The 23,336-nt window shown below is 44.3% G+C and overlaps 1 protein-coding gene across 1 annotated transcript in view; it reads right to left on the bottom strand.

The window, feature by feature from the left end:
* Nucleotides 1–23,336, bottom strand: part of USH2A (usherin) — a 1,400,924-nt gene that overhangs the window by 624,432 nt on the left and 753,156 nt on the right. Inside the window, exon 37 of the mRNA XM_073628975.1 lies at nucleotides 1,341–1,492. Coding sequence (XP_073485076.1) covers nucleotides 1,341–1,492 — 152 coding nt within the window. The remainder of the gene's footprint in view (nucleotides 1–1,340; nucleotides 1,493–23,336) is intronic.

Below are 23,336 nucleotides of genomic sequence, written 5' to 3'. Positions count from 1 at the left end.
GGCCCCTGGATGCGCGCTCTGCTAGTCGTGCAGGAATCGCAATGCGGGCTGATGTACAGGCACGTTAACCCGCATTGGCGCTGCTTGTCTGCTGTTTATAGGGTATGGATGGACGGGAGGTTTGAAGAAAGTAGAATTTCCAATAAGGTATGAAATAAAAAAGCAGCAAGCAGCTTTTTTCTGCAATACTCACCCTTAATACGGATTAGTACTCTTTTCCGCTAGTAGATGTCCTCAATCTTCCAGCAGAATAGCCAGCATCATTTTACCCACTTCCACGGTGCCCAGGCTATCATACTCCCACCCCCCCAGCCTGTGGCAGGACAGTGAAAGAGAATCAGCACACGGATAGGCCTATCTCTCTATCACTCTGCTCTCTCCTCCGATCAGCACAGTCCTTTGCGTGGCATGAATTGATTGGCTCTTTGTGCTGCTTCCTCCTCTCCCTCTCTGAGCTCTGCTGTACAAGAACTGCAAGAGGCTGATACAAAATCAAATTCCATTACATATACAGCTTGCAATTAAAAATAAAATTATTATTATTATATGTATTAATGCCTAGAGTCTAGCTTTCAAGTGTGTATAAAGGCAAAACTTTTTTTGTGTGGGAGGGTTGGATCTCTTTTCAGGTTTCTATGGCTGAGTGTCTGTGTCCCCACTGTAGAGAGTCATACTATTGATGGAACAGAACGTGAAGGAAAATATATATTTGTACAGTGAGAACGGAAAAGGAAGTTAGGGGAAATTTTCCAATGGGCACATCTGTTGTGGCGACAAGTTTCTAAGGCTGGGTTCACACAGAAGCACGGAGTGGCTCGCAGCAAGGGTCCGGTGTTCACTGTTTCAGGTCCGATTTCAGCCAGAATTTTGGGCTGAATTTGGACCTGAAACGGACCAGAAAACGCACGACTCCTTTGCAATTCGCTCCGGAGCCACTCTGGAGATGTGTCAACTGGCACCATAGAGAGTCGGTCACAATCTCCTGACATCCGAATTGGATGTGGAGAAACCAACATCCAATTCGCAATAGTGTGAACCCAGCCTAAAAGGGGATTTCTCCTCACTTTGGAGTCAGGAAGTGAAGGTAAATGTCCCCAATGGAAGACAAACAGCAAAAAATGGGGGAAAAAAAGCAAAAACATAGTTTTAGCTATTCCCTACTCTATCCAAAGCAAAAAAAAGAAAGTTTTAGCTTTGGATAAACTTTTGTTTTTAAATTTGTCTGGCGGATACCTTTAATAGAATAATTTTTAAAGTTAAGAAAGACACTTTTGCACACACCACACTCTTAACTCCAGACTCAGGGAGAGAGCAGATCTGGTTAATGAGCCATTTCATACCTTTTCACCTAAGGCACAGCCTTTTGCAGTACAAGCCTGGAGCCTAAAGGAATGCTTACTCCAGGGAGTCAGGCCGTCCACAAAATAACTTAGACGTGAAGAATTCTGCATCAAGATTCCATCCATGTATAATCCGTAAGATGTTATTACACCTAAAATGGAATAAAAAATAAAATCAGATCTTATAACAAAACAATAGAAATAAAAAATCAACATGCAACATATTTAAGCAAAACCCATGAGTTACTTCAGAATTACATTATAATTATTTTCAAGACACCTCATGCTTTTTTTTTTAATTTTGCTTCGATTTTACAGATATGAGTAAATGTATTTATTGCAACTCATTGAAGTTTACCATTTTAATAACTTAAGGAAAAAAAACAGCCCATACAGAATTTAGAAAAGAGTATATATATATTTTTTTAAACTGCAAAGAGCAATTACAGCCATGGTCAATTAAAGCTGCAGTTTACTTATCCCCCCTCCCATCAGCATTAAAATACAATTTTTAAATAAAATCTTTCCAATTTAATTTCATACCTCATTTTAGACCCAGTGATGTCTCTGGGTTTCTGTGCTTCTCTATGCAAAGAAGGAAGATCAAGGTTGTTGGGAGGAGCCAGCATGGTGCTGTACATAGCTTCCTATAAACTGTTTTGGTGCTTCTCCCAAAATCACTCAACTCTGACGCAAGTAGTGGTCTGGCTCATGGGAGGAGTTATGCCAAAATATCTTGATGAGTGGATTTCAGTCTGGAAATGTGGGTGTTCCTTGGAAGACTGCATTTGCGTGCATACTGCCTTGGCTAATGACTACATGCTGAGCCTCCATGATTGAAATGACTGAAATCCAATGAATGGAAGGAGTGGCCCAGGGATAGTCAGGCTGGGGTGCTACTTTACAGGCATACTATAGACACCCCCCAGGCATGATATTTAAAGGAATATTTCATCTTTATTGTTTCACTTTAAGCATTAATAAAATCACTGCTCCTGAAAAAAATGTCAGTTTTTAAAACTTTTTTTGCATTGATACATGTCCCCTGGGGCAGGACCCGCACCCCCATACACTTTTTATGGCAATAACTCGCACATAAGCCTTTAAAATGAGCACTTTTGCTTTTTCATGTTAGTGAAGATAGATTTTAATGGTGTTCTGCGACTTTAGAATTTTCCACGAACACCGCATAATGTTTGCTGTTCGACGAACTTACGTTTGACTCGAACATCGGGCTCATCCCTATTCCTAACACAAAGTTCAACAGTTCTCTCAGCTGTACTACAACTTCTCCTTGTAGTTCTTCAGTCCCTTGAGCTCCTGGTCTTTCACTGGACCCTCTAAATCACTCTTTGAATCCCGTGAGCCCCTCAAGACTTTTGCGGTGGTATCTCCCTCAAGCATCACCCACGCTTCCCTGCTAGGTCCCTAGCTTGACACTTCAGATACCCTCAAGCTTAACCCCTGCTGACCGGCTTGGTCCCCAGCTTGGCACACAAAGCATCTCCTCAGCTGGCTGGGTCCTTACTTGATCTCCACCTGAAGTTTCCCGATTCTCCACCGTGCCCGTTCAGCGAGAATACTGCGCTGGTACTTGCTTCAGTTACTCACTGTGGTCCCCGGTAAAGGCGATTGGTCCCTTAGTGGCGACAGTCTCCCTTCTACCTCCGACCACGTCAGGTTCTCCAGCCGGCAGAACTGTCACTTTTGGTTAGACTGCAAGCCGCAGTCCCAACCCTGCGCTGCCCTCTTACTTCGTGATAGGCCCTCAGACAGCCTGGCAGCCTGATGCCCCCCGGGATAGGCCCAATCTCTGGCCTAGCAGCCCGGGGCGTACGACACACATCCACCCAGACGGAGGTCTGGGTGACACACACGAAGATGGATCACCTGACCTCACTCGAATATATAGGCTCTCCCAGCAGGCCAAGGGATTTAACAAAATCCCTGCCCATTGGCTGAGATACCCCATATACCCATAACCTGACCTTGAGTTGTCCTTCTCAATCTAATACAATAATCAATCTAATACCTCCAAGTGCCCAGCCACCTGGTGGTAGAAGAGAAAAGTACAACCAGGCCAAACTTCAGGAGAAGTCAATGGACCCCTAGTAATTAACTACAGTAGCTACTCCTGACAAGGAATTTGGTGAGGAGCTCCCTGACTAAACCCCAGGGCGCTACATACATGCGAACTATGTTGGCTGCCATTGGTAACCTCCTGCCTCACATGCTAGTGGTTTGGCTGTCATGCTGATCCTTTAACTTCAACACTTTATAAATCACTGACCGAAACAAGCATGCAGCAAGTGAATTCAGAATCCCTGATTGGTTTATTTTTTCCTGGCTGGTGACTCATAAAGAACTAATCTACAAGGTTACGGCATGAGAGCGATGCAACTGGCATTTTCAGAAGCCCATGTATAGGTCTCCCGGAAGGTTTACTTTGAGCCAAGGTTCATATTGGTACGATTTGGCATGCAATTTGACATGCCAAATCACATGCCAAAACGACGGCTATTGCCGGCAATAGCACCGTCCAAATTGGTGCAGCGCCGCACCATTTCCCAAAAGTAGTTCCTGTAGTACTTTTGCCGACTTTGGGGAGCAATTTGTATTGACGTTTGTGCAGGAACTCAAATCGCCTCCAAAGTCGTATTACATTGCCGGGTTGAAATTGTGAGAGTTCAGCTGAACTCGCACAATTTCTAACCCGCAGCAATGTGAACCTGGGCTAAAGCTGCATTAAACCCAAAACCAAACGTGTAATATATTGCAGCTTACCAATCATTAGATTTTGTGGCTGTGTTTGTTTTCTTTTTTTTTTTGGCTTTTTTCTCTTTGGTTTCACCTGATGATTTGGTTAGTAACATACCTCCTGTATTAGAATGCCTCCACACTGGATGAAGGAGCACGGGGGGGGCAGCAGAAAACAGCATTGTTAATCTGAGGGGAAGGGAGTGTTAGATATACTAGCAGATTTAGATAAACTAACAAACTGAAGCCAAACTCCTGCTCACACCGCAGTTATACAAGCAGCTACAGCAACAGGTTTTTTGCTTTTTTCTTATGGGATGAGTCTACTTTCACACTGGTGCCGCCCGGGCATTAGTGCTAAAGCGCTGCTAATTTTAGCTGCGCTCTAGCGGCGCTTTTTGGACGCTAGCGGGGCGCTTTTAACACCCGTTAGTGGCCGAAGAAGGGGTTGAAAGCGCCTGTGTTGCGGCACTTCTGAAACGCTTTTCGGGCAGGGGCGTTTGGGGAGCGGTGTATACACCGCTCCCAACCCACCCCAAAGATGCTGCTTGCAGGACTTTTTCTAACGTCCCGCAAGCGCACCACCCCAGTGTGAAAGCCCTCAGGCTTTCACATTCGGACGGCATGAGAGGCAGTTTTCAGGCGCTTTACAAGCGCTATTTCTAACGTTAAAACACCTGAGCACTTCCGGTTCCGGCGCCGCATGGAGTAGCTGTCTCTCCTCACAGCTCCCGCAACCAGGACTAAAAACCTGCCTTTAAAACCGGCCCTGAAGCCCGAGTCAACCCCCGGCCACCTCAGGCACCTGTACCCTACATATGGACCGGTTCGTGGAAGTCCGCGGCCCCCGATCCAATACGGCCCAAACGGCGCCGCCGCCACAGCCGCAAATCGAGGCCCCGGCTTCGGCCTACACGGACCAGCAACCAGACGCGCACCCAGCAGACATGGAAGTAAGTGGCAGTGCAGCCCCCCACGCATCTCCACAAGCTCCCCAAACTCAGCCAAAACCCCAAAACGCCTCTCCTCTAGCCCCTCTCTCCCAGGCCTTCCAAACGCCGGCCTCCACTCCACAGCTTACAGGGGACCACACCACAGAGCGCATCGCACAAGCAGTTGCAGCCCTCCTGTCCCCCATGATCGCAACATCTGTGGAAAAAGCTGTAAATGCAGGGATGAAACAAATTAAAGCCCAGTTAGGAGAGCATAACACCAGGATACATGATCTGGAACACCGCCTCTCCAGTATGGAAGAAGAGATGTACCAAGCCCAAGCCACGGAACAGGCGCAGGACAAGACAAACCAATTCATACTACAAAAACTCGACGATTTGGAGAATAGGTCCAGAAGGAGCAACCTGCGATTCGTGGGGTTACCCGAATCGCTACAATCATCTGCTCTATCAGACTTTTGCTCCCATCGCATCCCTGAAGCACTAGGCCTAACAGGCCCCTGCGCGGTGGAACGCGCCCATAGAATGGGTCCATATAATGAAGAACGCAAGAGCCCCCGCCCCATCATCGCCAAATATCTAAACTACGCAGACAAAGCCCTCATTCTCCAAAAATTTAGACAAACCCGCACACTCCAAATCGACGGGGTGAGAATCTTGATTTTTGCTGATTACTCCATTGAGGTCTCCAAGAAACGCAAAGCCTTCCAACAGATTTGCACAGAACTCTTCAAGCAACAAATCAAATTTACTCTAGCATTCCCAGCCACCCTACGCCTCAAATCTCCCAACGGCGACCAGCTATCCTTCCAGGATCCACCAGAAGCGGAAGCCTACGTGCGATCGTTACTCTCCAACAACCAACAGCACACCCCCTCCAAGGGCACCCCACTCAACCGCTCCCTGGACCAACGGAGCCCACGCAAAGACTCTCCCAAACGCTTCAGACCCTCACTTCCGGAACAGCATCGCTTCACTCCTCGCTGAACTGTAACTCGCATCCGCAACTGCGGTCTTCCCAACTTACGGGCAATTCCCCAACTTGCCCCCACTCAGGTCTTTTCTCTCACCCTCCTTCCACGGTTTCACGTAATGTATAACACGATATTGTTATGATTGGCTCTCAGTTTTAAGAGGCTTTGTTATATTGTTCTTTATCCTTTCCAGAATAATATTTTGTATTGAACACAGTTTTCTTACATGTCTATGTCCTCCTGGCTTCACTGTGTACGGCAACACGCAACCCCCCCCCCCCCCCCCCCCTCCAAATTCTACTTTCTATCCTCAAGAGCATGCACAGACTCCTGTCACCCTTCCACGGGCTTTCGGGCCACACTCCACAACTGTCCTGTTATGGGAGCTGACCTACACAGTGAACCCATGCGGAAAAAAGCGAAGTGCTTAGGCTTAATGGTTATGTTACTCCCAATGTTACTTCCCCTCCATGGTTTACCTCCTCCCTCCTTCTACCCCCCTCCACGGGGCCCAAAACATCTTCCCCTTACATCCAAGGTGATTCTTGATCATTGTACAAATAGCACGAATCCTACCATAGCTGGTGACTTACCCCATCTCACACAAATTGGTAAATTGACAACATCTGCCCACACCCCTCACAACCCCCCCCTAACATGAAAATAATTTCCTGGAACGTAAAGGGTCTCAGATCCCCTCAAAAAAGAATGAAAATCCTTAGGCATCTTAAACGGCTCAAAACAGATATAGCCCTACTCCAGGAATCTCACCTGCCAGCCTCAGACTTCCACCGCATGCAGAAGCTCTGGGTTGGCACTGTTCTAGGATCTGAGGCAGCAGGACGCAAAGCTGGCGTCCTCCTACTCATTCACAAAAATCTTCCTTGTTCAATCCTGTCGACAAAAACTGACCATCAGGGCCGCCTGCTCACCACACACGTCAAAATAGGCTCCAAAGAGCTCATAATCTCAAATGTCTACGCCCCTAACAGCCCCAACAAACAGTTCTACTCCGAGCTCTCTAGTTGGCTTCTGGAAAACACTCACCTCCCCCACCTGATCGGAGGGGATTTTAATGACACCCTTCATCTGATAGACGACAGATCCTCACCAAAAAGCCCAAACCCACGATCCACCACTCCAGCTCCTACCCTCTTCGCAAACACCATGGACTCTATCCATATACAGGACCTTTGGCGCCTCTCCCACCCAACAGACAGGGAATTTACATTCTACTCCAACCCTCACAATATATTCACAAGGATTGACTACTTCTTTGGCTCCGACAACTTAATCCCTTTCCTCCAGAACACCACCATTCATGACATAACTATCTCCGACCACGCACCTATAGAAGTTACTCTTGACAATCTAAACCTACCCCCCCACCCCAACATCTGGCGATTTCCCTCTTTCCTCCATAACAACACTGACTTCCAACAATACATGTCCGATGCATGGACGGAATACTCCTCCAACAATGCCCCCCATATCCATGACCCCAATCTATTCTGGGATGCCGGCAAAGCCTACCTAAGAGGCCGAATCATCTCCTACGCAACCTCCTTCAAACGCAACACCCTATCTAAATACAAAGCTGCCAGCTCACGCCTACGCCAGGCACAACGAGCTCTATATACCTCAGACTCCCCAGCCAACCGAATGGAATGGCAGGCAGCCAAGAGGGACTTCGACACTTGGGTAAACACCCTTGAACACACCAAACAGGCCCACTTAGAAGCCTCTCTCCACAAATTTGGAAACAAAGCAGGCAAACTCTTATCCAGACTGTGCAAAGGCCCTTTCCGCCCCACCCACATTACATCACTCCGCGACAGCACAGGTACCCTTCAATCCACTCCACAAGCCATTAACAAAGTTATGCAACAATTCTACTCTACACTTTATGCCACAGACCCCATAGATGCACAAAAAGCACGCGCTTTCTTAGGAAAAACAAGCTTACCCAAGATCTCTACACTTCAACTAGAAACTCTTAACGCCCCCATAACCCCCACTGAGATATCAACAACCATACGCCACTTGACCCTATCCAAAGCCCCTGGCCCGGACGGCTTCACTAGCGAATTTTATAAGACCCTCCAACCCCTTCTAGAACCTACCCTCCTCCAAGTATACCGGAATATCTGGTCAGGGGGCTCGTATCTACAGTCAGGGAACCAAGCTCTCATAAAATTACTATCAAAAAAGGGCAAAGACCCCCAAGAACCAGGCTCATACAGACCCATCTCCCTTCTCAACCTAGATGTGAAAATTCTCTCCAAAATTATAGCCACTAGGTTGGCTGACATTGTCCCTTCCTTAATCCACCCCGCTCAATCAGGCTTCGTAAAAGGTAGAACCGCCACCCTCAATATTCGCAAAGTCATGATGGCCCTAGAACACGCACTCCATCACCCAAACACCAACCACGCCATTATCACATTAGACGCAGAAAAGGCCTTTGATAACGTTAGCTTCGACTGGCTTTTTATGACAATGTCGGAAATGGGTTTCTCTGGCCCTTTCCATCACCTCATCACTGCCATGTACACAGCCCCATCAGCAAAGTTAGTGGTAGCAGGACTCATATCAGAAGAATTTCGCCTTCATAAGGGCACACGCCAAGGATGTCCTCTATCCCCACTTCTCTTTAACATCGCCCTAGAACCCCTGTCCAGATATTTAACACTAACAGCCCCCTTACATGGCATAAAAATAGGCACACATGACCTACTTACCTCTTTATTTGCAGATGACATTCTTATATTCTCGGCCAACCCCCCCTCGGACATGTCAACCATCAAAAAGGTGTTTGATGAATTTCGCTTGTGCTCCGGCCTACGCATTAACTACAGCAAAAGCGAAATTCTCCCCATAGGCACACACTCTGTACCACCATGGGCCCAAACATCAGTCTTCCCAGTCGCGAAATCCCATATCACATATTTAGGGATAAAAATAGGAAAGCTCCCCTCCTCGATATATCATTTAAATTACCCTCCTCTGCTGTCGAAAATATCTCAAGAATTAAATGCCTGGATGGACCTGCCCCTCTCGCTCTTGGGAAGATGCCACCTAATAAAAATGGTCAGTTTCGCAAGATTACTATACCCACTACAAACTATTCCATTATTAATTCTACACAAAGATGTATCCTTGCTTAACTCCTCCTTATCCAAATTCCTATGGCGAAACAAAAGACCACGCATTGCTCTAAAAAAACTGTATCTTCCCAGGCGCGAAGGGGGCATCAGTTTACCACACACTAGAATGTACAATATAGCATGTTTACTTAGAACCAGCATTGATTGGATAACTCAATCCTCCCGCTATTCAAACTTCTCCCTGGAATCGGACATGGCCCATCCCTACTCGCTAGCAGGTCTCCTCCACTGCAGATGGAAGTCAGTCCCCCCCCCTCACCAACATAATTTACTGTTGAGAGATACAGCGGTGGCTTGGAGAGAAGCTAGAAAAATACTAAAGATATCCCCCTTCATGTCATCTCATCTCCCGATCCAAGGAAACCCGGCCTTCCCACAGGGTCTAGACCACAAACCTTTCAAAATATGGGAACGGAAAGGCCTAACAAAATTCTCCTCCCTTTGCAACATTCAGACGGGTCGACCACTGCCTTTTACCAACATTGCCGAATCCTTCGCTCTTCCCATCTCACACTCTTTCCACTACGGGCAATGCATCAGCTTCCTAAAGGAGACATGTATACAAGCAGAGAAAAGGTTTCCACCAAACATCATAGACCAAATGATTTCAAACAACTCCTACAAAACCTCAGACATTTACAAACCCCTTCTACTCAAATCATCTCCACCCCTCTCAACATCATCAATCAAAAACTGGTCTAAAGATTTCCCAGACTCCAACCTAGTGGAAAAAATCGTGCAAGGTCTCAACTCCGTACAACAGCTTACACCCAATGAAGTCTGGAGAGAAACGCAATTAAAAATATCCCACAGAGCTTATATGCCCTTTTCTTCGTCAAAGACGGACGCTAGCAAAGCCTTTTGCCCACTATGCCACCTCCGGAAACCTACCCTAGCCCACCGCTTCTGGAGCTGCTCATACATTTCAACTTTTTGGGACCAAGTTCTTGCCTACATATTCGAAGTGACCCTACTAAAATTACCCAAAGACCCGCTACTCCTCATATTCGGCTATTGGGACCCTCTACTCCTACCCTGGTCCAAACTCGCCAACAGCGACACAAGCCCCTCAGGAAATTTGAAAGTCAACACCCCACACAAAGGGTGGATCCTAACCTGTCTGCTAATCGCAAGAAGGACTATCTTAAAACATTGGATATCTCCACCCCACCCCAACATTGCACAAGTCAAAAGAGAGCTTCTACACCTACTCATCAAAGACCGCATAAACACGGACTTCAAACAGACAACCTCCTCAGACCGCTTCCATTTCAAATGGCACACCTTTATGCTCTCATCTCTTTCTCAAGAAGAAATAGCAAATATGAACAAATCCACCTTCTCCTACCAAGACTCACACCAACAATTACGAAACAAAATATAAATCCTTCCATGAGAGGTGTCACCCTGAACCATCCTCAACTTTCCGGATCACCACGTGAACTACCCAATTCACAAATCCAAGATCTTCAGCAATCCAGCATGAAACCTAAAGTCTACCAGCTATCCTATCCTACCCACAAACTGTTCGCAATATGGCACATTGGCTAAGATCAACCGGACAATATACCCTCATAAACTGCCACTCCATCTTCCATCTCATGCCCCCCCCCCCCCACCCCCCCCCCTCTCTGGTTATGAGTTCCTATCAAATCTACAGGTATTTGACTGATATTAAATAAGTTAATACTAGCTTAAATAAGTTAATACTCGCAGAAATAGTAATAATTGGTTCCATCCAGGCATCCACCACACTACTCTATGATCACTAGGTTTGGGATCTGTATAATTCTGTATAATTGTGTACCGAACTCTATCCCATATCTGTGAATGTACAAGTATTTCAAACTATCTGTATATATCACAATACCTATATACATCAAAATATCTGTATTCATCACTGTACTTTATACCTTCTGTTATATGTTTGAAAAGCGAAATAAAAATTTTTTGAAAAAAAAAAAAAAAAAAAAAAACACCTGAAAACTGCCTCAGTGTAAAAGAGGTCTAAAGGTTTTCCATAAAAAAATGAAAGGTGATTATTGTAAGCACCCCGTCAGTGGTAAATGGTTTGTCTCAACTGTGGCATTTACAGGAGAGCTTGTTCTGTTGAAAAATAACAGACTTAATGGCTAGATCACCAGATGAAAATAAAGGAAAGAAAGCCTAAAAGGAAAATGAATGCAGCTATCACATCTAAGAATTGGTAAGCTGAAATATAATAAATGTTTGCTTCTGTGTTTAATATCTCTTTAACATAAATATTCTTCTACACTTCCTCTTACCAATGCAGCCGGTCGACAGGTGCCTAAGTGATTTTAGTTTGTAACATACAACCTGCCCTGAGACAAGGCACAGATAAAGGGGCCATGTGTTTCCCATGACAATAGTACATTAGATTCACTAAATTCTTGCTGATTTGGAATGCATAAGCTAGGACCCCATTACGATCCTGAGCGGCATATTTTCACAGGGCAATGATCCGGGGCTCTCGTTAACTTTGATCAAAAACACAAACCCTTTTAGCCATTGAATAAAACAGTAATCTGAAGGAAGATAATTTCTCTTCCAGCGAAATGCATGTCCGTACTTCAGTGCTTTTCAAGGGCACGCGGGTTACATCAGTCACAGCAACCTTACAATATATTTGGGAAACTCGAGCAGATTTTATTTCATAGCCTACTTTGTATGCGTATGCACATATGAATTAAGACAAGGACACGCAAGATATATAGCAACCATTTTCAAAGCCTCATATGCTAAAACTAAGAAAAATATCAATCTGCCTTTCAGTCTCAAAAATTGCATTAAGTAAAGATGCAAAACTACCAACTTCTGAAAAAAAGAAATACAGACAACTTCAAAAAGGTAAAACTATGTTTGTTGTGCTTCTGTGTACCTTAGCTGCAATGATGAAATAAGACACAGCATACGGTACAACAGTACCAGGGATGGCTTTTGCATTTATGGCGAAACAGCATTCACCATAAACCCTGGCTGTTTGCCATTTGCTGATTGGGTGAACTAAATAGGCTGTAGACATGTGCGATTCGTTACGAATCAAAAATTGCGTGATTTGGAGGTTTGGATGTATCCGAATCTCCGAATCACAATAGTAACAAATTTCGATGAATCCAAAATAAATTATAATGAAAACAACAAATTCATTTGTATTCATTTGTTTTAATTTGTATTCATTTGTTTTCATTTGTATTCATTTGTTTTGTTCAGATGATGAAGATGCGATACCTTTTGTTAATGTTTGAAGCCTCCGAAATAACGTACAGTGGAACCTTGGATTACGAGCAAAATCCGTTCCAGGAGAATGCTTGTAATCCAAAGCACTCGCATATCAAAGTGAGTTTCCCCATAGAAGTCAATAGAAATGAAAATAATTTGTATCGCATTGACTTCAAAGGCATGCAATACCGCATGCGGCCAGAGGTGGGGGGCACCGGAGAGCCTCGGAAACGGACACCTCGGCTGACCTCAGCAAACCTCGGAAAGATTCCGTTCCCGAGGTTTGCCGAGGTCAGCCGAGCTGTCCTCGGGCCTTTCCGTGCATTTCCGAATGGCGCTGCTCGGCTGCGATCAGCTCCGCTCGGCTCCAGCGCCCCCCCACCTCAGGCCAAACGCGGTACACTACTCGCAAACCGAGTTATGATTTTTAAAAATACAGTGCTGGTATTGCGAAAAGCTCGTTAACCGCGTTACTCGCAATCCGAGGTTCCACTGTAGAAGATAATGGAAATGAAGATAAATGTTCCGCATTGACTTCTATTACAAAATGAGTAGAATTCAAGCTAATGGGGTGTGCAATACCGCATGTGGCCAGAGGTGGGGGGCGCCGGAGAGCCTCGGAAATACTCGGGGACAGCTCACCTGAACTCGGAAAGCCTCAGAAAGGCTCGGAAACTGAGTATTTTCGAGTGATTCCGAGTATTTCTGAGTATTTCCGAACGGCTCTGAACCATTCCGAGTGTCCCCGGCGCCCCCGCACCTCTGGCCAAATGCGGTACTGCACACCCCATTAGCTTGAATTCTGCTCATTTTGCGAGACAACACTTGCAAACCGAGTCAGAATTGAAAAAAAAGTTGCTCGTCTTTCAAAACGCTCGTTAACCGTGTTACTGGTAAACCAAGGTTCAACTGTAGTGGCATTATGAATGATCCATTTAATTTAATTCTAGTAAGCGTAATGCGATAATTCTAATAAGATTCTTTTTGGATTGGGGTTGAACTTCAGAGACCATTCGTTTAACCACTTTACCTCCAGAAGAATTATCCCCCTTTATGACCAGGCCATTTTTTGCGATACGGCAACAGACTTTAACAGACAATTGCGCGGTCGTGCGACACTGTACCCAAATAAAATGTATGTCATTTTTTTCCTACAAATAGAGCTTTTTTATAACAGAAAATGGAGGCCTTGGTCTGCTTATGGATTTGTGGGGGCATAAACACAGCAATATTAAAGTGTTTTTTTTTCCTATAAAAACAACAAACATGTTATACTTACCTGCCCTGTTGCAGTGGATTTGAGCAGAGCAGCCCAGAGCAGCCCTGATCCTCTTCTTCCCGGGTCCCTCTTCTGTGATCTTGGCCCCTCCCTCCTCTTCAGTGCCCCCACAGCAAGCAGCTTGCTATGGGGGCACCTGAGTCACAGCTTCCTGTGTCCATTCAGACACAGAGCCCTGACCCGGCACCGCCCCCTCTCTCTCCTGAATGGCTAGCTGACTTTGTGTCTCAGCCAATCAGGAGGGAGAATATCAGATGATTGAAACACTTGTGGAGATTGCTGGACAGAAAGGGACCTCAGGTAAGTATTAGGGGGGCTGGGGGGCTGCTAAACACAGAAGGCTTTTTATCTTGCAAAGAATCCATTAAGATAAAAAAAACCTTCTGACTTTACAACCACTTTAAACAGATATACTTGGTACCCTTGCATTTTTCCTTTCTGTTTTATTTTTTGTTATTTGGAGGTTTTTATTCCAACAGTTTTCTACCTATTCACTACCAGTTCACATGTAATTGTTACCATGGCCAACTTGTTAAAAAGATACTTGGCTGTCTCAGTTCACTAAATCCTGAAAGGAATAACAACCACGATTTTGTATGTTCTTTAACATCTATGCAATATTGATACAAGACTGATACCTGATATATGCAATATCTGTATGTGTTTTATGTGTTTTTTTTTTTCTTATGATACAATAAAAAACGTTGGTAAACAAAAAAAAAAATAGAGCTTTCTTTTGGTGGTATTTGATCACCTCACCTGTTTTTTTTTTCATTTGCTCTATAAACAAAAAAAGACTGACAATTTTGAAAACAAAAAAAAAAAAAAACAAATTTTTTACTTTCACTTATAAAACATATGTAATAAAAAGTGAAAAAAAAATCTAAATTCTAATCTTCAGAAATGTAGGCCAATATGTATTTTTCTACATGTGACTGGTAAAATAAAATCCCAATAAGCACTTTGTGGGAACCAGTGACACTAATACATTAATCAGTACTAAAAATATGCACTGTTACGGTCCTTTCACACGTGGCAGATCCGAGAGGATCCGCCCCATGAACATCCGCTTGCTCAGCGGGGATCACTCCGTGGATCCCCGCTGAGCAGGCAGATGACAGGTCCATCGCTGCACACTGTGCAGCGACGGACCTGTCACAGTGCCTCTCTCCCCTATGGGGGATCGGATGACGACGGACCATAGAGTCCGTCGTCACCCGATCCGATCCGAAAACGGATGGAAAAGTAGGTTTTTTCTCCGTTACACTTTTTCGGATCGAAGCGGGTCGGATGTCAGCGGACATGTCACCGCTGACATCCGACGCTCCATAGAGTTCTATGGAGGGTCCGCTCAGGTCCGCCTAAAAAACCGACAGGTGGACCTGAACGGATCGTTCGTCTGAAAGAAACCTTACTGTACTAATTACACTGGCTGGGAAGGGGCTAAACTTCTAGTGTGATCAAAGGGTTAACTGTGTGCCTAGCCAGTGTTTTTGTGTACACATTGTGCTGCTTTCTCTAGGGTAAGAGATTGATTCTAGTCCCTGCTTTGCAGAGACACAGAATCCATTCCTTCACCCGCTGTCAGAACTGAGATATGCTTGTTAACACAGACATATCTCAGTTCTCTGTGTTTTACTGATGATCGGCGGGTGTCTGAGGACATAGAGTGATCCCCTTCTGCTGTAAATAACCTTCTTCATTTTTAGCAGCAGCAGAATAATAAGGTGACTCCTCTTCTCACTTTGCTATTTCCTTCTCCCTCTCACAGTCTAAGCACTGCTCTATTAAGGTAAGGGAAGATGCTAAGACCAAGTCTAAATTTTAGGCACTGAATTAATTTTTTTAACGTAAGTGGGTTGAACCGTTTGCAATAAAAAATACACTATATGTTTCAGTATATCTACAGCCACATTTTACACTTATGCCGCGTACACATGAGCGGAATGTCCGACAGAAAAAGTCAGAAGGAAGCTTTTCATCGTCTATTCCGATCGTGTGTATGCCTCATCGGACTTATTTTTTCGAAAATTCTGACGGACCTAGAAATAGAACATGTTCTAAATATTTCCGACAGAACCAATTCCTATCAGGTAAACCGATCGTCTGTATGCTGTTCTGATGGAACAAAAACAATGCATGCTCTGAAACAAGTACAAGACGGAAGCTGTTGGCTACTGGCTATTGAACTTCCTTTTTCTAGTCCCGTCGTACGTGTTGTACGTCACCGCGTTCTGGACGGTCGGAATTTGGTGTGACCTTGTGTATGCAAGACAGCTTGAGCGCAATTCTGTTGGAACTCCGTCGGACAAACCTTCAGAGTTTATTCCGATGGCAAAACCGGACGTGTGTACAGGGCATAACACTTTAGATTAGTGGAGGGTTAAAACTGTTGTTGATTTTTTTATTTATTTTTTTCCATATGTGTCCCACTGAGGAGATTTCTCTTCACTTCCTATCATAGGGACTCTACAGGAAGCAAGAAGATATCTTTACAATGTGCAGGAAATGATCTCTTTGTCCAGCAAAGAGATAATTTAAATAGCCTAATAACATTTTTTTTTCCCCCCATTTGCACAGAACAAATGCACTTCCCATTTCAATCAGCAAATTATTATGGAAATTTTTCTTAACATACCACTAAGGACTTTTTCCCACCTGCAGTGGAGTGTGGTGCCCTCTGAACAACTATCCGTGTTTGGATCTCTTTTTAGAGGGCATTTGACATGCGGTGAGGAGGCATTTTATTGCCTTCTCATCACCTGATGTAACCCTATTGTGCCGCATTACCTCGCCGCAATTGTGTGTATTGCACGAGGTTGCGGTGCGCCCCTTTGAACTCAGTGGGTGAGTTTGACTTGTGGTGCCACTTGTCAAACTCTGTACCCAAGTTAAAAATGCTATGGCCGTGAAGTAAAGCCTCGATGACATGGCATGTGTACAGCCCCGTCCGGGTGAGAGACTGGGGGTGATACAACTATGGTTCAGCCCCTCATTTTTACCACCTCCTGACCACCTGTATGAAAGAGACGTTCCTTTTCTGTATGGTCAATTCCAACTAACACTTTACGGACTCAAAATTCTTTTAGATTGCACTCAAATGCCTGTGGGTAAGCTGAGCCCCATAAATAGCATTTTTTCACTAAAATAATTAGCTTATTTGACACAAACACTAAAATCTAAATTGCTCAATTTTCTTTGCTTACACATTTTTTTATTTTTTTTATTTGAAGATGTTTTGATGTACGTTTGTGACTGATGAATTATTAACAACAAATGTTAAGCATCTTGCAAATGGATTTTGTCACACTTATGTCCTTAGAGATGCTGACTTTAAAAGAACAAGCACAAAATTCATTTTCTTTCTGCCCATTGCTTATTGCTACACACTCAAAGATTTGCTGCTGTAGTCTTTACACTTCTTTCTGCTAAATAAAATACATTTTCATTTTAGCATGCATTAAATTTTAACTAGGAACATTGTTTATGGAAAAAGATTCATAGAACACTTACACATTTTCAATAGTGGCAAAAGCTTATAAAACACATAAAAAAGAACTCAAATACTTATCTGTCTAACATGAACACATAACAAAATCCCATTGTAATGTTGGAGAAAAAAATATTTATTTTTCATAACTCAAATAAACCTTAATTTTAACAGTTCCCATAATTGCAGTAATGTTTTTTTTTAACCTAACTGAATTCTCCTGATTCTAAGCATGTATAGGCTGTCAGCATTCTTGTAGGAACAATCCCTATTCTATTCTACTGAGCCAGACAGGTATTCTTTATTTAACAGTGTATCTAAACCCAAAAACAAAATCGTAATATATTGCAGCTTACCAATTCTTAAAAAGTGGTGGCTGCATTCGTTTTATTTTATTCATTTTTTTCCCTTTATTATTTGGTCAGTAACACACTTCCTGTCTTAGGGTGTCCCCACTCTGGATGGAAGAGCAACAGAGCCAACCCTGGACAGCGGCATTGGGGAGACGCGATTGTTAAATGTACTAACAGATTTAGACAGAAAAATCTGCATTTTTTGCTAGAAAAAATGCTAGAAATTAGTAGATGTAAAGCCACTCTCATCCTTTCTAAACTACTTCCATAGTAGTTATCTATAAGGATATATAGTGCCTTGATAAAGTATTCACCCCCCTTGGCATTTTTCGTGTTTTGTTGCCTCACAACCTGGAATTAACATGGATTGTTTGAGGATTTGCATCATTTAATTTACAGAACATGCTCACAACTTTGAAGATGTTTTTTTTTTACATTGTGAAGCAAATAACAAATAGGACAAAATAACAGAAAAAGTCAATGTGCATAACTATTCACCCCCCGAAAGTCAATACTTTGTAGAGCCACCTTCTGCGGCTATCACAGCTCCAAGTCGCTTTGGATAAGTCTCTATGAGCTTGCCACATCTTACCCCTGGGATTTTTGCCCATTCCTCCTTGCAAAACTGCTCCAGCCCCTTCAAGTTGGATGGTTTGCACTTGTGAACAGCAATCTTTAAGTCTGGCCACAGATTTTCTATTGGATTGAGGTCTGGGCTTTGACTAGGCCATTTCAGCACATTTACATGTTTCCCCTTAAACCGCTCAAGTGTTGCTTTAACAGTGTGTTTGCGGTCATTGTTCTGCTGGAAGGTGAACCTCCATCCTAGCCTCAAATCACACACAGAGTGGTACAGGTTTTGCTCAAAAATATCCCTGTATTTAGCACCATCCATCTTTCCCTCAACTCTGACCAGTTTCCCAGTCCCGACTGCTGAAAAACATCCCCACAGCATGATACTGCCACCACCATGTTTCACTGTGGGGATGGTGTTCTTTGGGTGATGTGATGTGTTGGTTTTACGCCAGACACAGTGTTTTCTTTGATGGCCAAAAAGTTCAATTTTAGTCTCATCAGACCAGAGCACCTTCCTCCATACATTTTGGGAGTCTCCCACATGCCTTTTCGCAAACTCAAAACATGCCATTTTGTTTTTTGCTGAAAGTAATGGCTTTCTTCTGGTCACTCTGCCATAAAGCCCAACTCTATGGAGCGTACGGCTTATTGTCATCCTATGTACAGATACTCCAGTCTCTGCTGTGGAACTCTGCAGCTCCTCCAGGGTTACCTTAGGTTACCTTAGGTCTCTGTGCTGCCTCTCTGATTAATGCCCTCCTTGCCCGGTCCGTGAGTTTTGGTGTTCGGCCATCTCTTGGCAGGTTTGCTGTTGTGCCATGTTCTTTCCATTTGGTTATGATACGTTTGATGGTGCTCCTAGGGATCAGCAAAGATTTGGATATTTTTTTTATAACCTAACCCTGACTTGTACTTCTCAACAACATTGTCCCTTACTTGTTTGGAGAGTTCCTAGGTCTTCATGGCAGTGTTTGGTTAGTGGTGCCTCTTGCTTAGGTGTTTCAGCCTCTGGGCATCTCGGTTGGAGTGGAGGAGCCGGATGTGGGCGTTTAGCTGACCTCGGAGATCGCTCGGGGATGCCGGATCTCTCCTCCCTCCCTCCTTGTGGCGAGCGGTGAGGTGGCGACGCTGACAACGGCGCCTCTCGCTTGGATGCGGGTGGCCACCTCCTAGCTCTCTGCCTCCGGATCAGACCGCGGGACCGTGCGATAGCGGTCGCCGACCCCCCCCCCGCCCCCTCTCTGTTCTCCCCACCCGCTCCGTCCTGTCTCCACTGCTCTCTCCTCGGAGCTTAGGCTGGGGGGCGAGCTGAGCGGCGGCGTTAAGAATCTCCTGACAAGAGCTGCTGATGCTTCGGGAAGCCCCAGCACAAGCGAGTGATGCACTAAAGTTCATGGAGAGGGAGCTGGATGAGAAGGGTGGATGGATACTATCGACAGCTCCCTTGGAACACAGCAATCGCAAGAGAAGCCAAGACAGGCAACCCTCAGATAAGTGTAATATAAAATAGAATTTGGAGAGGGTAAGTGCCTTATATGTAATGTCATTGCTGGAGCTTGAATATGCAAAAGGAAAGGGTGATATGAACTGAAAGTGATTTATACTTTAATTCTGTACGGACAGCAACACATTCAAATTAACTAAGACACCAGGTCACCTTAAGGCTTACTAAAGGTATTCAAAATATTTCTAAAAAGTGCAGATTTTTTCATTTAAAGACACGGGAATTTTCTGATGTTAAAGTAAAGTAAACACAAAGGAGAGGGCCTGAAAGAATTTATAGGCAAGGCCGGCGTGTCCCTTTCCTCTCTTCCGGGTTTGCCGATGTCTCTGGGACCTGATGTCTATGATTAAAAGACCTACAGGGGGCATTATTCTAAATTGCTGATGAAGGTGCTGTCGGTACTGGGCTCCCCCCTGGGGTTCTTTCGTGTAACATCAGGGTCATTGGCGGGCATGCGAGGATTGGAACTGTATGACGTGTAAGATTCAAAACTGTATGAGAAGAAAATAAAGCTCATCCAAATCGTTCACAGACAGGGAACCGTGTAAACCCATCCAGGCCATTTTCTGTAAGGCATTTGCAAAGGTACATAACCCATCTGCAAGAAAGTAAAGCCTCTGGATTGGGTCCCTGGATAAGTTACCTATTAAAAGAGACTTAACTGAACAGCTGAGGATGTGCTTCTCTTTGTAATGCTCGTCTGAATAACATTACCCCCCCTTTTCTGAACGGTGGGATCATAGGCATATACATCTAAGGTACATAAAAGACAGGACCAGTATAAAGGACAAATTTTGACAATACTGGTGCGGTGATTTCTGGGGTCTTTGTCCAATTGGGGGGCCTACACCAAAAGACCCCTCGTCAGACTTAATGGACTTAAACAGCACTACTTGGATCCTCATCAAGGTGGAGAAACCCTTCTAGGAGGACAATCACAGTAGAGGCCCACAGGTTCTGTGGACTTCTAGGGTTAAAGGCCACACTAGGGGAGGTCAAATTTGGCAAAGAATGAGAGGAAAAGCGGGTAAGGGGGGAACAACAACAAACCCAGTAGGAGCGTCTGCTAGAACTAGCTCCAGCCCAGGCACAATAAGGAAGTACATGGTCCAGGATAATACGCATGCAAGCCCAGGAAAGACATCAGGATCAAAAAATAAAACCCCTGAACGCCCGCCTAAAATTAACACAAGGAGGCAGCTAGCTGAAGTAGAATCTCTCAGTGTAAATCCAGCAATAGTAGAAATTGCCCCGATGGAGAGTCAACAGGAAGGAGTATTGCCAACAAAAAACGAAATAGCGGAGATGTTCGCTAGACTGGAAACCTTTATCAAAGCTGAAACAGAAGCAATACGGGGGGATATGGGCCATATACTGAGAAGAGTAGAAGAGGTGGAGACGGTGAATGAAAAACAGAGGATGGAGATGGGGAATTTGAAATGCCAGATAGAAGAGTTGCAACGTGAACACAGGGACTTAAGATACAGACTAGAAGATCAAGAAAACCGTAACCGAAGGAAGAATCTGAGGATCAGAGGCCTCCCAGAGGCGCAGGGGGAGGGGGAAAATTTGCAGGAAAAGGTGGATCAAATTTTTGGAGGCCTTATCAATCCAAATGATAAGAGGGTTAAACTAGATAGAGTACACAGACTTAGGAAACCAGCTGAGATCAATAAGGAAGCACCTCGAGATGTGATAGTGAGGTTTCACAATTACCAAGACAAAGAGAAAATTAGGGCAAGTCTGAGAAGCAATCAAACAATTAAATATGGTGAATCTAATTTACAAGTATACCCGGACCTGGCAGTTGAGACACGGGCAAGAAAAAGAGTTCTCAGACCATTACTGGAACAACTTAAAGCTCGAGAGGTTCAGTACTCCTGGGGGTTCCCAGCGTGCCTGATTGGGCGAAAAGATGGGCGCTCAGCGACTCTAAGGTTCCCAGAAGAGACCCAAAATTTTTGCCGCAAGCTGGACATACCACCCGTAGATATCCCAGGGTGGTGGGAGAGAACAGGAGGGCAGAGCATCGCAGAAGATATGCAAAGCTGGAAACCAGTATTGGGGGGGGAGGGGGGGATTAAGGGAGGGTCGAGACCAGCACAAACCTATTCGCCTACCATGCTTGGGTCCAGAAAAGAAGAATAAATGGTCGGAATAAATCTCGTAACATATAATGTGAGGGGTCTCAACGCGCCCATAAAATGCGCTAACATAATGAGCGAGTTGAGAGCCAGTAGAACTGGGGTGGTCTTCCTCCAGGAGACACATCTGTATATGGGGAGAAGTCATAGGATAGTGTCTAGGGATTACCCATTGTGGTTTTATGGAGATTCCCCAATAAGGGGGGCAAAGGGGGTGGCGATTGGATTTGCAAGGGAAATTCGCTTCCAGATAGAGGAGAGGCTAACTGATCCTGAGGGTCGATTTCTGTTCCTGAGGGGCAAACTAAATGATGAGGAATATACCTTAGTTAACATTTATTGCCCAAATATTAACCCAGGTAAATATCTAATTGGTATATTATTGAAACTGGATAGTTTTAGGAGAGGGAGGGTTATCGTGGCAGGAGATATGAACTTGTGCTTAGAGCCAGGTAGGGACTGTGCGTCGCGTGTGCGGGGGACTGGAGGAGTGTGGCTAAATAAACTTAAGAAAAAACTACATTCTTGTCAGCTAGTTGATGTATGGAGGACGCAGCATCAGAAAATAAAAGACTACACTTACTACTCCCCTGTCCACGCGAAGTACTCAAGACTCGACTATATTTTTGTAGAACATAGGAACCTAGAAGAAGTAGAAGAAGTAAAAATAGGATCTATAACTTTTTCGGACCATGCCCCGGTGACACTGCGAATTAAACAAAAAGTTCAAATACCCCTAACAAATAACTGGAGATTAAATGAGGATCTCCTGCATGATAGGGAAATTGATAAAATAATCCAAGAAGAATTAAAATTTTATTTCAGAACTAATACTTTAAAAGAAACATCGGAGTCAATAGTCTGGGAGGCTCATAAGGCCTATATTAGTGGGATAATAATAAAGGCGGGTGCGGAGAAAGAAAGAAGACAGACTAAAAATTTTCGTCTGCTTCAGGAGGAAGTTAAAAAACTAGAACGGCAGCATAAGGAAATCGGGGAAGATGGGACTCTGGGAAAATTATATAGAGCCAGAGAAGCTATGAGACAGCAGATAGAGGCAGAAAATCGCAGAAAATATAATATAGTCAAAAAAGAGAGATATATTTATGGAAATAGACCTGGGAGACTCCTGGCAAGGGCCCTAAGTAAAAAGAAGAGTATTAGATATATTGATAAAATAAGGACGAGGTCAGGAGAAATTAGATATAAGGATGCGGACATAGCAAAAATCTTTCAAGAATTTTATGGGGATCTTTATTCATTAAATAAAAAGAAGGATAAAGAGAGAGGGCAAAAACAAGAAAAAATTAGAAATTACTTAAAAGAAACAGGGATGGTTAAAATAACAGAAGAGGAGAGAACATCCTTGGAGGCCCCTATTACAGAGCCCGAGATAAGGAAGGCCATTAAAGAGACCCAGACAGGAAAGAGCCCTGGTCCAGATGGGCTGACAGCAATATACTATAAGAAATATCAAGACTATCTAGTGCCAAAACTTTGCGCCTACATGAATGAAATAGGAGAGAGAGGGGAAATGAGCAGAGGTGCTCTGGCGGCAA

Source organism: Aquarana catesbeiana, linkage group LG04, assembly GCF_042186555.1.
Source record: "Aquarana catesbeiana isolate 2022-GZ linkage group LG04, ASM4218655v1, whole genome shotgun sequence".
NCBI classification, from domain to species: Eukaryota; Metazoa; Chordata; class Amphibia; order Anura; family Ranidae; genus Aquarana; species Aquarana catesbeiana.
The sequence above is the reverse complement of the archived record's forward strand: the minus strand, read 5'-3'. Positions and strand labels throughout refer to the sequence as shown.